Source organism: Sesamum indicum, linkage group LG2 (assembly GCF_026168435.1).
Source record: "Sesamum indicum cultivar Baizhima isolate 11 linkage group LG2, ASM2616843v1, whole genome shotgun sequence".
Classification (NCBI taxonomy): Eukaryota; Viridiplantae; Streptophyta; class Magnoliopsida; order Lamiales; family Pedaliaceae; genus Sesamum; species Sesamum indicum.
The window spans coordinates 2,556,574-2,572,581 of record NC_142658.1 but is presented as its reverse complement, the minus strand read 5'-3'; the positions used below and the strand labels follow the sequence as shown (position 1 = coordinate 2,572,581).

At 32.2% G+C, this 16,008-nt stretch overlaps 1 protein-coding gene across 2 annotated transcripts; it reads left to right on the top strand.

The window, feature by feature from the left end:
• Positions 1–7,123: 7,123 nt before the first annotated feature.
• TL29 (ascorbate peroxidase 4) lies at positions 7,124–12,781 on the top strand. Of its 2 annotated transcripts, XM_088877417.1 has the most exons (12): positions 7,124–7,204; positions 7,235–7,329; positions 7,593–7,688; positions 8,964–9,048; positions 9,140–9,174; positions 9,257–9,322; positions 9,411–9,451; positions 9,806–9,936; positions 10,314–10,420; positions 11,359–11,496; positions 11,764–11,898; positions 12,370–12,781. In XM_088877417.1, coding segments are annotated over exons 1-12 (1,041 nt in total). In that variant the 5' UTR covers positions 7,124–7,203; the 3' UTR covers positions 12,481–12,781. The 2 variants fall into 2 exon arrangements, with proteins under 2 accessions (XP_088733543.1, XP_011098747.2); XM_011100445.3 differs by having other exon boundaries at positions 7,172–7,329.
• The last annotated feature ends 3,227 nt before the right edge of the window (positions 12,782–16,008 follow it).

Below are 16,008 nucleotides of genomic sequence, written 5' to 3'. Positions count from 1 at the left end.
TATTTTGAAGGTTTTTGATCAAGCTATTGCTAGGACTACAATCAACATATCATCTATATAAAGAACCAGAAATATAGGAATGTAGTTGTCATATTTAAAGTACAGACAAGGATCATATACACTTTTTTGAAATTTTAAAGAGAGCATAAAGAGATCAAATTTCTTATTTCATTTTCTAGGAGACTGGTTTAAAGCATATAGAGATTTCTTAAGTAAGCACACATGATTAGGATTTTTCTTATCAGCAAAATCATTAGGTTGACTCATATAATTTTTTTCTTCTAAACCACCATGTAAAAATGCAGTTTTAACATCCTTCTACTTTAGTTCCCAATCAAATTTTGCAACAAGAGCAAGAATAATACGCACAGTGGTGTATATCACAACAGGGAAAAATATTTCAGTGTAGTTAATGCCTTCTTTTTGCGTAAAGGTTTTTGCAACTAATCTTGCTTTAAAACGAGATGTATCATTTTCTTGTTTTATTTTAAAAATCCACTTGCAGTCAACAACATAAGCATTTTTAGATTTTGAGACAAGAACCCAAGTTTTATTTTTATGCAGAGATTTAATTTCTTCAGTCATAGCTTCTATCCATTTTCTAGAATCAATACATTTAGAAGCTTCATCATAGGTAGAAGGTTCAAAACTTTTAGAATATAAAGCTAACTGAAAATCTCTAAAGTTAGAAGGAATTCTATGTTCTCTTCATTCTCTATCTCTAGCAAGAAGATACAAATTTTGATTATTTTGTTCAGCATGTTCCAGGGATTCATTATCAGAGACTAAATCCTCATTAGTAGTGATTTCATTTCAGAGTTTCTTTCTTCTCTATTTTCTTTCCCTTGTTGGTTATGCTCTATAAGTTTCTCTACCTTATTAAAGGTGCTTCCTAAATTATAGAATTCATCTTTCTTAGCATTCTTAGATAAGAAAGGAAATTCAAATTCATTAAACACAACATTATATCCCTACTTTAAAACCTGGCTGACTCCTAAGCTAGAGCATATATCCCTTTATCCCTTCAGGATAACCAATAAAAATGCATTTTTTAGAACGAGGGTCAAGCTCATCACCATTTGTTAGAACAAAAGCAGAGTAGCCAAAAATGCGAAGAGAAGAAAGATCAACATTATTATTAGTCCAAACACATTCATGTACTTTACTAAGCAATGGCACAGAAGGAGATCTGTTAATGAGATATGCAACAGTTAATAAAGCTTCACCCAAGAAAGACTTTGGTAGGCTAGAACTAATCAATAAGCATCTAACTTTGTTAGTAGAGTCTTATTCATCCTTTCAGCAACACCATTTTGTTGTGGAGTATAAAGATTAGTTTTATGCCTTTTAATTCCAAATTCTTCACACAAAGCAGAAAACTATTGATTACAGAATTCAAGACCATTGTCTGCCTTTAAAACTTTTACTTCCAGTTTGGTTTTCAACCAAAACTTTCTAGTCTTTGAATTTTTCAAATACTTCAGATTTTTGTTTCATTAAGAACACAAAAAACTTTCCTAGAAAAGTTATCAATTAATTGACAGAAAATATTTGTTTCCACCATGAGTTTCTAAATTTGTAGGCTCCCACACATCTGCATGTATGTAATCAAGAATGTAGGTGGAAGATGTAGGTTTTGGGGAAGGTGAAGTGGGAAAATGTACTTTATGATGCTTTCCTAATATGCATTCATCACATAAACTCATGTCATCAGGTTCTTCATTCAAGATTCCATTTTTATGTAGTAACTCAAGGTCTTTCAAGTTGATTTGGCCTAACCTTTTATGCCATAAATCAGTTTACTGATTTGTAAAACAGATGCAGCAAGAGAGTCATATTCTACAGTGCAGACATATAAAACCCTTCATAATTTTCATTAGAGCCTTACCCTATCTCCCTTCAAGCCCTTCTTTCTCAAGGACAGAATAGGGGATCAAATTATGAGTCAGGTTAGGAACATGTCTCATATTTTTCAAAGTTAATTTTGAACCTTTTTCAAAGTATAAATTTCACAAATTTGAGATGGTAAATTAACACACACACAAAAAAAAAAAGTTTCAATGGCAAAGTGTAAGAACGTGTAGAGTTCGAATGGAAAAATATAATTTACCCTATTCATATTAATAAAAAATATTTTTGTTCTTATTTGATGAATATTTTCATTAATAAAAAATATAAATTTTTTTTATATTAAAATTATTTTAGTACAATTTAACTTGTTTACTTTCTAATATAAAATAAAGAAAAAGGACTAATCAGTAAAATTACAAAAAATTAATTTTTTTTCTTTTCAATCTATTTTTCTCCTACCAAACAAGAGGAAGTATTTGAGATTTATTCCCCTTTCAATTGTACCAAATAATTTGAAGGAAAATTATTTTTTTTTGCTCAAAGAACACAGGAGATCACTATCATCTTATGATAGGCGACGAATCCTATCTTAAAACTCATTAGCCACTATACTTATTTTGATTGCACTGGAATAGGGCTTATAGTGACCATGTTAAAAGGCAATCACTTTTTGACAAGACCAAGATGCAGGCGTCCCACATATGAGGCTATTGTGGATCCTCAAATCTTAGGACTAAACACATACTTTTGGAGCTAAGGAGTTTAGGTCATATTGATCATACCTCTTGGACTTTCATATGATGACTCCTCGCGAGTCAGTTAAGTTGGCTTGACAACTCTTTGTTAACCACCCACTAATAACGTATGGACATCACATGTCTGTCGTCAATGAAATTTGACACCTATCGTTTGAATATGTTCATTAGTGCAAGTCTCAATGAAACCTTCAATGCCCTTTCTCGATGTTTTCGACTTGAAATATTTCAGACCAACCATCAAAAGTTGGTTACATAGTCACCATCATATGCATGGCCCAGCTTCATTGTTATGACGATTTGGGTTTTGTTTAATATATGCATATAACGCAATAAGTAGTATACATGACAAAGTTGGCCAAATGAATTTTACTGTCTGATTATATTAATACTACATTTTATAAGGTTGTCCTCTACCATAGATGACACGAGCCAACTCATTGACTTGTCGGTCACCTATTCCAACAGTAGGAAGGCAAAAATCAGAATTGCATAATAAAATAGAAGCGAGTATAATTGCATGATAATTTCTCTTATTGTGTGAGTGTTAAAGTACCCTTACCAGTAAGATAAGGGGAGTATTTATAAGGGCCTCCTCCAACTTTTGGGAGGAGTTTACTTCTAGCGAATGTGGGAAGGTGGTTATTAATCCCTCTGATCGAATTCTCCTTTTTCGGCAAAGTAGTTCTTTATGGACTGAGCATCTTCCTTTAGGGATAAGGCCTATTGTCTAGGGATAAGGAAAATCCTCTTGCAGGTATAAGCACCCCACTTTTTAAGCTGGTTGGTTGGTTGGCAAACCTCCGCCAGAGTTTTCCAGTTTTCCAGATGTTGTACGTGGCAACAACTGATTATTGTGTGCCGAGTAGGCTTGTAAAGGGTTGTCACCTTGTGGAGGTTGGACTAACGCATATACGAGTGGGCTGCCATGAAGGCGGGTGGGCAGGGTCTTTGTGCTTACCTGATTTTCTAAGGTAGGCTTTCCCTCCAGTTAAACTTTAGAGTCCTAGGGTGGCCTAAAAGGCCCCACTCCATCGGGCTTCTCCCAATGTTGGGGTTTCTCTTGATCCTTGGACTAGTAGGCTTTATTGCTTTTTAGGGGCATCATTGTTAATGTAGCACCCCCTGCAGCACTACACTTTAATACCGTTGATTATCATACTCCCTCCTTAATTAAAACTTCGTCTAAAAGAAAATTTCATCTAAAATGAATAAGACAAATTCTGTGTTTATGAATATAATATATGTATATATCTATATATATATATATATCTTAAGTAATGTGTTAACGTCACAAAATTTTAAATTTACTTTCACGAATGTATTCACGTATACAACCCAAACAGAAAAATAGTGGGAGGCATGGCTTAATATCCAATGTTAATTCACTGTGCCCTTATCTCCTGAAAAATATTTGGTAAGGAATGAGTTGCCTACTAAATAAGTATAACTAATTAGTTTATATATACACACACATAACCAGTAAGACAATCTTCATGCATGATATTCAACATATAATCACGATAAAATCACAAAGTAACCCATACTACAATCATACATCAATCCACATTATAATAGATCCAAAATTATTGTTGATTTTCTTAGGACCTTGGTTGTCCAAGTTAGAGTACATCATTCAATGAGTTTTGCTGGTCATTATCATTTCCAATCAATTTCATATAATATACAACGTAGAATAACATTGAATATGATATCCCCACACCATCCTAATATGTAGTAATATCAACACAAGATATTACAATGAACATAACATCCCCATACTACCTTAGTGTGTTGTTATCAAGACATAATATTCCACAATACCTGAAATATCTTGGTACTTTATGCACCATGGTACTTAGTTTTATATTCATCTTTTTCATATTACATACCACATGATCAGTCACATTATCATCAATCACATTGTCGTCATTCACAATCATAAACCATTGAATTATCAATCACATCGTCGTCAGTCACAATCATAAACCATTGAATATGTCCCCAGTTAGGTAAGTCATCTCGTCATCTAATAAAAGTTTTTCACAATCATTCACTATATCTATTACACCCATAAACACAGAGGATACACGTAATGATGATTTCACAGGACGACAATATAATCTAGAAAAACAACTAACAACTTTCAATCAAGTTTACAAACAAACATATACATAAGTTCAACTTACTATACTTACCTAAATCTCACAATGATAGTAGAATGGGGTGTTTGGTCCTATAGTTTATCCTTGTATCCTATAATGAACTATAATACATGTAATTAATATATCAAGAATTTTATAAAATCTAAATAAATATTAAATAATATTCGTACACTTTTCACTAATCTTTAATATTTTTTTATAAAAAATTAAAATTTTGTTTTGTTTTCTTCTAAATAACTAGACATCCTATGCTTCCCAAGGTTATATATAACTTGTTCCTTAACTCATAACGCTCGGTTTATTTTATCAAACTCCTCATATTTTTATAACTTTCACTCTTTATGATATACCTGGATTAAATTATGTCAAAAAAACTTATATTCATTTTTAATAAAACATATATTTCTCAATATAAATTTCTAATATTTCTATAAATTTCATCACTTCTTACTATTACAATGCTAATTAAACACCTGTACATATAATTAAGTATATGGTTAATAAGTCGGGTTAAATTGAACAAATTAATTGTAGAAATAATTAAATCTATTAAATTAAGTAAATTAATTAATTGTCTATAATACCTCTAACTCAAATTAAATATTTAACCAATTACTAATTTATTTATCAAACTCATAAATTCCTCGATTAAATACTAAATCAGATAGTAAAAATTACATTTAATAATTTTCATTAACCAAATAACATAATATATAAGATGAATAAATAATATTAAAAGGACATAATATTTAACCTGTTGCACGTGGTCTCAGGACGAAAGAGAGAAGGAAAGGCTTCAGAATAATATGAAAATGATGGAAAATTCTTGCCCGAATCAGGTCTGGTCGAATCAAATCAATTACAGAGCAAGTATATCGTACTCTATATGTAATTGATTACTTTCTCTCAACTGTATACCAATCACACGACAAGTACATTGTACTTATCATATAATTGATTCAAGTTCGATCAAACCGAATGTGGGTTAAAGTTTTCCGAAAATGAGATGCAATCTTTGGCCTTGATTTGTCACTCTGCACAATCTATACTTTATTATAAGGGAGAGAGGCTTTTTGGTGTTTTATATTTTTTGTTTGCCATTGTATATATTTTTTATTATTTAATTTGATTTTTTTATTTTTTATTTTTATCTAACTTCCCACTTTTTCATTATCTTTTGATAGTTTTTCTTTTTGTTTTCATGCATCTTTTTTCCCATCTCAATATTTTATTATTATTATTATTATTTTTTATTTTATCATCACTTCATTATAAATATAATACTAATTATGATTTTGTATATACTTATTAGATAGTAAAAATATCACGCACATATAGAGCGTATCATAAATTATTAATTTAAATTAAAATGGTGAGCGGTAATAAGGTCAATCAATATTTACATTAGTGCCTTAGAATTTCAAAGCAACTGTGTTGCTCCCAATCTTAAAATTATATAATTCGTGCTAAAATATTTTATAAAACTCCAATTCAGTCCACAAAATTTAAATATATTCAAATTTTCAACTTCTAATTTATTTATTAATAAATTTAGATTTTTTTTAACAATTACCAATTTATCCAACTATTATGTATGAAAATCTAGGGAAGTTACAGTTAATTCTAGACAGTCAATTTAATAAAATGAAATCTAGCTATTTATTTTTATTTAAATCACAACCAATCAATATATTAAGTATAGATACTTTAGAAACAATTGATTTGTATCCTACAAATCTCAACCATATATCTATATCAAATAAAATCCAACGGTTCATAAATTAAAACGTAAAATTAATTTTATTATAAAAAAATTTCAAAAAAAAGCATACAGGGTACGTTTGTCTCACAACAAGTGCCGAGAGGGTGTTTTACTAGATTTTCAAAATGTTGGAAGGGGGAGGGGGCGATTGTCAGGAAGTAAATTGCATTTAATTCGAAATTTATATTATGATGATATACTGTGATTCGTAACATCTTGTATTTTTATATTCAACACTTACAAAAAACCTTCATCAAATTAAGTAAGTAGTTTAAGTTTAGAAAAAGTGGATTCTTGACGTTTGATTTAATTACAAATACTCTCTTATTATTTAAAAAATTACAATTATATCTTGAAATTATAAATACCATAACAAACCTCCCTACAATGAGTTGAGTTGTCGTAAAAATGTATTATGTTAAAATATTTATAATTTTAAAAAAATATTTATAATTTTTAAATATTAAAAAGATATTTATAATTATAAAAGAGTTCGCGAGTGTCCCATGTAGGATAGAAGGATAACGCAAAATCGGCAACGCCCTACCGCATTCCACAAAGAACCACGTAAAATCTCATACAAATACAAAGACAAGGACCCTTTCTTGTCATCACTCTCCTCAGTTCCCTGCAGAAACATACAGTCTGAGAGAGAGAGAGAGAGAGAGAGAGAGAGAGAGAGAGAGAGAGAGAGAGAGATATGGGAATGGTGTCCTTCATTTCAACCGTCCCTTCTCTGGTTTCGTTGATTCCATCACCATCTAGGGCTGCCTCTAAATGCTTCCTTCGTCATTCTGTAAGTTTACTCCCCGTCCCCTACTTCACTTCTTCTCTCAGAGAAAGTATATGGGTTTTGGTGAACTATTGGTTTATGCTCTTCTTTCTGACCAATTCTTGGAGTTATAATGTTGCAGTTGTTTTTATTTGTTTGTATGTCTACGATTATAGTTTAGTTCGACCTTGGAGCATTTTTCTTCATTTACTGGCAGTTAAACAAGCCTTTCAGGATTTCCTATGACATGGTTCAGTTCACTTAATTGTTTCTTATTGAAATTCCAGAGCACTATAAATTGCAAAATTGAAGCTGATTATGATCATGAAGATCGCCTCTCACGACGCCACGTTCTGCATTGCTTTGGTGCTACCATTGGCATGGTGAGTCTGATGGTCTTCAATTGTTTGCCATTGTTGTTTGTGTGTGTTTTTGTGGATTTGGTGATCTGTTTGTCACTTTGTCTACAGTGAGTCACTTTCCAATACACCTTTTGTCATCTGTAGTTCCTAATGGGATCCACTTTTGGGGGGGGTGTAATTCTAAGGAGGCCTCAAGATCACAACCATCTATGCGTGGTTGATCAAACTTGATTTCTGTCGTGTTAACCCCGAACAGTGAGTCCCTTGCCCTTTTAGGAATGATGCATTTTGGTTTGGTGGCATGGGACTGTATTGGGTTGTTAAAACTCAACAACTATATGAATCAAGTGTAGCTAGGATTACAATGCTAATATGACAGTATGAAAATACCACTAAGGATAGAGTACTAAAGGAGCACGTTAGTGAGCTGTTGCAAGACTGCGCCTGTAAAAATAAATTTTAGTTGAACTTTTGTTATGATTTAGTAAGACTGACTCCTAATATTTTTATATTGGAATGTCGGTCGCAGAATAGTATGGCCTTAAGATCATTCAGGATGGAGTTCTTAAGAGTAAAGTCATTCTTGCATCACCTGGGCTGAAGTTCCTGGAATAAGTAGCTTCTGCTTCACCACTTGGGATGAAGTGGTTATGATTTTAACACTCGGTTCAGCACAGTGGAAAAAGAGTTTGGATAGATTTGCTTAGATACAAGAGGTTAAGGCTTACTTTAGATTACATGGTTGAAGGTTTTTGTTGAATTGAGTAAGCTTACATAAGTACCTATGGGCTCGAGAATTGAATAATTCAAATATAGTTTCTAGAATTGAAATATGAGACATGAACCTTTTGTTGTTCTCTTTCTCTTGTCACTTTCACTGTTATAATCACTTGAAAGTGCATTCAGTATATTTAGACCTTCACCGCCATAGAATAAATACACTTTGCTTACAGACTCAACAAGGGTCATATGTAAGTTTGTTATTTCCTTAATGAATGCTCATATTATTCCAGAATATCTTCATGCTTTGTGGGGGTTAGGGCCATAAGGAAAGGAAAATGAACGGGATCTATTAATTTTTTTGCGTATTACAAAAGTAGGAAATACTGTAATGAATCAGATTGACATTTTCCTGAACCAAAACTTCAATATCATGAACCGAAAAGTAGTTCCCACTCATCTAAAAAGAAATTGGAAATACTTTTCCTCCTGTCTGAGGAAGGATATAGTCCAACATTGATTAGATCAACCCATACGAGGAACGTGATGATGAGTTTGTCATTTCACTGTTCGCAGGACTTGATTGCAAGATCCAGCTCATTAAGTGAAGTGGCCAATGCTGCTGACTTGATACAACGCAGACAACGTTCAGAATTTCAGTGTAAGCTTTATGAAAAGTTCGGTTCTCTATTTCGAAATCAGACCTATCTCATCTTTTATCTGCTTCAATCAATCCCCTTTCTATTTAACAGCAAAGATTAAGGGGACCCTCGCTACAGCACTGAAGGTATAAATCTTAGGATCATAAGTGACTTGAACCAATCTTTTTACATTTCATCTGTGTTACCTTTATGTCTTTGTCCGTGCAGGGGAATCCAGAACTCACCCCATCTATATTAACTTTAGCACTCAACGATGCTATGACTTACGATAAGGTCAGACATAATCTTGCAAGTTGCATATTTAATTTGTTAAAGATTTTGATTAAGGGAAAACTTACATACTTGCTTATTAAGTTTGCAGGCAACAAAATCTGGAGGCCCCAATGGGTCGATTCGGTTTAGGTAACTTGAAAAACGTTTGCCTTTTTACATTGAAGTAGAACGTCAGAAATTTGTGGAGAAGTTGCATGAGGCCCTACTTGCTTGCAAATATAAAATGGTTTCTAGAATTTACCAAAAATCTTCAGCGGCAGACTGTTTATCTATGATACTAAAGTCAACGTTGTAACTTGCAGTTGAGAAATTTTGTTTGAAATACAACCTTAAACTTTTGTTATTCATTTGATGTTCAAGAGGAACTTTTAGTGGTAGTCAAATCTCAGTTGTTCTGCTGTCCTTGTCAGAAGATATCTCTGTGACAGTGTATATCATGCTTAATGTTACTATTTTTGTTATGCTATATGTTGTTTCTTGAAGCTCAGAGATTAGCCGAGCAGAAAATAAAAATCTAGCTGCTGCTTTAAATTTCTTGGAGGAAGCAAAGAAGGAAATAGATTCATATTCCAAAGGTGGACCTATATCATATGCAGATCTCATCCAATTTGCAGGTTAGGCATTTTATTGAACACCCTAAAGTAAATTATCACAAATATTTAGAGGGCTTCAAAAAAAAAAAAAGAGAACTGAAATAAGAAATATGAAAGCCATTTCTATCATTGCATCTCTGTAAGTACAATTCTAAAATTCAAGGGCAAGATGGTTCTATAAAAAATTAAATGAGTGCAACAAAACATAACATAACATTGACATCAATTGTACTCATCTACATGGATTTTAGGTGACATGTAGATTATTACAATCTTTATTATAGAATAGTTAACACATGTTCTTACCTTGTTATGACAAAAAATGACTTCTGGTCTTTTCCAAAGATTTCAGTGACTGAATTTATTGTACTGAGATTATTTCTTCCTTCTTACTGCAGCCCAAATCGCAGTTAAATCGACCTTCCTGTCGTCAGCCATTAGGAAATGTGGTGGGAATGAAGAGAAAGGGACCTTACTGTACAGTGCATATGGTTCAAGTGGGCAGGTTAGATGCTTCATGGTTTGATTGTTGACATACTTCATTGTCAAACTCTCAATATGTTTTCTCAACTATCTCCATGAATCAATTTCACTACTCCCCTAGAGTAAAAGGGAGAAAAGAAAGGAGAAAGGAACCTAAGTAAAACGAAAATTAAAAAAGAACAGAAGCACAATCTTGTTTGTTATAGAATTTTGAGAAAGTGAATGTGAGATTTCTAAAATTACATGTCAAAATCCTCTAAAGTCTCTTCGTTAAGTCCCTTTTGGATATTGTAGCTTTTTCTGAATTATCTCTTTAATTTTCTGGCCCATACTTGATCAAAACTGAACAAAAATTCAAGCAATGTCTGCTCTTCACTAATGACAAAATCATATTACCCATTTTCTCTAATCAATTCCCTTAATATGAGAGAGAGAGAGAGAGAGAGAGAGAGAGAGAGAGAGAGAGAACTATATGGATTACCTGCTAGTATAGCAAGGTGTCATTTTCGTTTTGTACATGTGCATACTGGCAGTGGTTTCATCAGCTTCGGGAAAGATTGTTGGAGAGAAAATTATGGACATTTAATCAATTTATCATGATAAATCTTTCAGACAACGGTCTTAGTTCTATCTAGTAGCTTTTGATGGCCCTAACAAGCTAAGGTTTCTGTTTCTCACTTTCAGTTGAGCACTTGAGCTGCTCTCCTCTCAAAGTAATATGCTGACATGATGATACTTACATTAGCCAATACTATCTTTTTAAATCAACTTCAATTGAGAAGAAACTATATAGCTTAAGGTTTGACTATACTTTTGCTATATTATCTTAATAAGGAACATTTTTATTAGCCTCCCATATACACAGTTGATTTATTAGCATGGATGGCAATCATGGATTTGTAATGAGATTCAATTATTTTTCTCTTGGGCATATCTACAATCATTTGTTCCTTCATGCAGTGGGGGCTGTTTGACAAGCAATTTGGGAGGTTAGATGCTGAACAACCAGATCCAGAAGGAAGGGTCCCTCAGTGGGACAAATCTAGTGTTCTGGAGATGAAGAATAAGTTCTCTGCTATCGGCTTGGGGCCCCGCCAGGTAAACAACCACCTCCACCAGAAGCTGTCTCTTTTCTTCCATGCTCTCCCTTCTATCTCCAATGAAAAATAGTACAGCACATTTGAAAAAATTTAATGTCTGTGCAGTTTGTTGACAAACTTATTATTTTTGTGTTAAAATTTTCGCATATGATTAAGTCTTCCTTTCAGTAGCTACTCAAAATATATATTTAATTGTGTCATCATAAACGTTATCTCTAGAATATGTTATGTTCGTTAGCATTCAAATCGCCCTTTTCTGTTGCAGCTAGCTGTCATGTCTGCATTCTTGGGTCCCGATCAATCTGCAACTGAAGCATTACTTGCCTCTGATCCAGAAGTTTTACCATGGATTCAGAAATACCAACGTAGCCGAGAAACTGTATCACAAACTGATTATGAGGTTAGTAATCCTTATCCATTTTTATTTCTGCTTTTGGGCTAGGATCCTGGAAAGTAACTGCAACTCTTGAGTCTGTCGATCATGATTAAGTGGTATATAGCCTTTCCTTTCTTTTTTTCAGATGTTATAAGTAAGGTGAGGGAACCAACATAGGAACAAACGTTCTGGGGTCTTATAATAGGAGCCCCACCACTGTGGAATGTAATATAGTGCCTTATAGTTGCAATCCATCCGAAATTTCAAATCACTGCTTTCAGTAACACAATTCCACTTTACGTTTTACATTTTGGATGGACCGTCTACATATGAGCTTGCTAAAGTTTCATCCCTAACTGTAACTATTTATTTTTGTTCTTCCCCCTGCTGGATTGCTAGTTTCTGCCTAAAAGTAGCTAAAGGTTCCCATCTGTATGCTTGTTTCGATTGCTTATTTGAGGTGTCTAGTTCAGAAGGGTTCTCGTTGTTTGTCAGGTTGACCTCATCACCACAATGACAAAACTGAGTTCCTTGGGCCAGCAAATCAACTATGAGGCATATACATATCCTGTCCAGAAAGTTGATTTGAGCAAACTCAAGTTGTAGTGATGCAGCAAAACTACTTTCGGTAAGTCATGCCGTGAAGAGAACAGAATTTGTGCTATACTTCAAGCTTAAAATGGCAGATAGTTCTTGCAGAGTGACATCGGAATTGCATTATTGGCGGCAGATTGAGGGAAATTTGGGTGTTGATAGATCAAAGTTTTTACCTTTGAAGCTTCGAATATCACATACTCATGTTGGGTGAGAACAAACTCTGTGTTTACATGATATAACTTTCGGTGTTGATGAAGCTGATTCTTTGTTGCACATTACAATTAGGATAAATTACAACCATCTCCCCTGATGTTTGGCATAATTACGGATACCCTCTTGTGATTTTAACGGCCATTTAGCATGTAGCCCAATTCGTTAGTATCCGTTAGGTTTTTATCTATTTTTTTATGGTGAACTAACAAAAATGTCCTTGTGAACTAAAAACTATAATTTTATTTATTTTAAAAATATTAATTTTTTTATGGACTAAGTGGATAATTTTTTTTATAATTTTTGAATTTTTTTAACTTTCTAAGTCACAGAGCTTCTATAATTATTAGGAGAAAAATTATATATAAAATTATCATTATAAATAATAGTGACAATTTAATAATAACAAAAATTATTTATTATCATTATGTCATCATTATATATATATATATGTCTAATCATGCACTACTCTTTTTGTTATGAATTCCTATCAATAATAACTTTCAGAAAATAACAGTCAATGTTAAAATTATAAAATTTATTAAGAAAACATAAAAATGATTGTCATTAAATATATATATATATATATATTTAATGATAATTTTAAAATTGATATTTTGGACATCTACCAATAAAAATATTTTTGGACATCATTATTTTTTAAATCACGTATATTTTGTAAACTTATTTATATACATAAATTTTCATTCCTTTGCCATATATAACATACCGAATATTTTTTTAAGGATTTTGATATATTCGAACATTTTCAATTGAATAAAATTTCTAGGAATTAAATCCCTTGCAATTTTAGTCTGAGTATCATATTCCATTCCCGCCAATCAAATATGTTCTAAGGGGAGAATTGGTATGCATGAATAAATTTAGAAATAGAATAAAGGTAGGAAGAAAATGATTTTAGTATATTATTCCCAAGTTTAGTATGTCAAAAAAATAAGAAATGGAATCATATTATAACTTTTCAATTCACTAATTTATAAATTTGGTAAATAGTAATGAAAATATAAAAGGTAAATTTTGTTACATGAGAAATATTATTTGAAACGTTAAATTAATTATAAATTTACGATATATATATATATATATTTTTTGGATGCTTTCATATATTTAGGTATCTAATAAATACTTATTATTTACAAAGAATATCATACATATTGAAAATATAGAATAAATATTAATCAATAGTATATATATTGTTATATAAAATTTTATATTTTTATAATAAATATTTGGTAAAATATATATAAGTCTGTAAGTGGCCTTATATTATATTTAAGTAATTCATAATATATATTTTAATCCATATTTAAGTATTTATTAAAGGTTATTTTAACAACGTAAAAAAATATATGCCCAATCTATTGAAAATAGCTAAAACCATGTGTGAAGTAAGAAATGACTAAATCCCAAATATACTTGTAAGAAACGAACATCCTATAGCAATGGGCATTCCTAATCTTAATTTATAGCAAATGTGTTTTGGATAGTGTTTGTTAACTCGAATCGGAAATTGAATTGGTCAAGTTACTAAATTATTAGTCCGATCGGTCGGATTGAATTTAAAAAATTCTATAAATAACATGTCGAGTTTGGAAGCTTCTTCTCAATAAAACAATCATGTGTAGACAAGTAGAAATAGTGTTATTGTATTACCCCTCGAGTTTCTACTTAAGTTGGGGGCAAAGCAAGAAACCTCAAGTTGCGGATGAAGATTTGCTCGATGATAATATGATTCATTCCTCGTGAACAAGTTCAAAGGCTGAGATTACAACAGTTATGATAGTACAAACTACTTGACTAGAAGAATAAGTTGCATCACCGATAGCTACCATTAAAAAATTACTGAAATATGTTCAAGTACGATACGTCAACTTAAAAAACTTCATGAAAATTTTCAAAGTATCCCAACATAAAATGAATTTAAAGAGCAAGATTTTTCCGTTGCATTCAGTACAAGTAAAGGAATTCATGTTTCTCTGTATATGATTATAAATAGAGGTCTTGTGAAGTCTTTTGATAACATCATTCCACACTCTCAAACTCTCACTTATTCTCTCCATTTCTCTTGGTTCTTAGGCTATTTTTAGTCTAACACATAAATATTTCTCACTCTCATATCATATTTCACCATTATTCTCACTTTAATTCAAGTTTATCTTTTTATTTCTTCTTTAGACTTAAGTATTAGAGTATTAATCTCTGTTTTGCAGGGTTAGTCTCCCATAGTCTTAGGATTTCATAGAAGATCCTTTGGCCATTATGGTGTGGCAAAAACAATCTAGTACTGATCAATATTCAATCATCAAATCAATTCCACCAAGTACCAAAATTTATGTATTTCGACCAATTAAATTATGCCATGCATTCAAAAGATTTAGGCCAATCAGACGACCCAACTTGGAACAACTGCATTTATGCTCCAATCAAATCAAGATAAATAATTTGACATTTATCTCTTTAAAAAATATAAATATTAAAGAGATAATGTTAAATTTACCAATCTTGTCTGGCCAAATCTTTTTGATTTATTTATCTCTTTAAATTAAATTATAAAGAGATAATACAAAAAATTTTCAGGTGCATCACAACTCTACCTCTTTGACACCTATATAAAGAAAACCTGGAGCTCATTCAAGATACACAGAGTTAGAGAATGGAGACTCAAGTAGGCAACAAAGGACAAATAATTCTCTCTATGCAACTCGAGTTTAAAAATATTCAAAGGCCTTCAAGGCGGAGATCAAGTTGTTCGTCAAAGGTGCACCATAAACTATAGCGTTTAAGTCGGAATTACTGCGCTAAGCCCTCGAATTAATGATATAAATATCCAGATACATTCTCTAGGAGATCCAAGTGGCAAATCCACTTTCAAATCCTCAAATTCAAAGTCAAGACTATAGCATTTAATTCAGAATTACTGACATAAACCCTAGAATTAACGTTATAGAATTTCAAACCAAGTCAAAGTGAGATCTATAAGAAGATCGTACCTTTGAATTTGTCAAATGCATTTTTTAAGAAAAGAATTAGAGGATTACATAGAAACTGTACCCACTTATACCTATCAAATACATATTTTATTTGTGATAATTTTCTTATAGAACATGACAAAATTCCCACTCATAGAGGCCTTCCCCCATTTTCACCGACAACCTCCCCTTCTATGTTAGAAGGCTCATCGACCAGACAACATTGTACGACAGCCGCCTTCCTTAGGCTCCACTCCATAAGAAGACGAGCCAGGGCTCGTTCTTCTTGAGGTGGCTTCAGTGGGATCATTGCCAACCGGCCGTTCTCCCACAAGCC

Coding starts and splice junctions, on each gene's coding strand:
- TL29 (XM_088877417.1), top strand. Junction 9,452..9,805: donor AATGGGTCGATTCGGTTTAG/GTAACTTGAAAA, acceptor TGTTTCTTGAAG/CTCAGAGATTAGCCGAGCAG. Junction 11,497..11,763: donor TCGGCTTGGGGCCCCGCCAG/GTAAACAACCAC, acceptor TTTCTGTTGCAG/CTAGCTGTCATGTCTGCATT.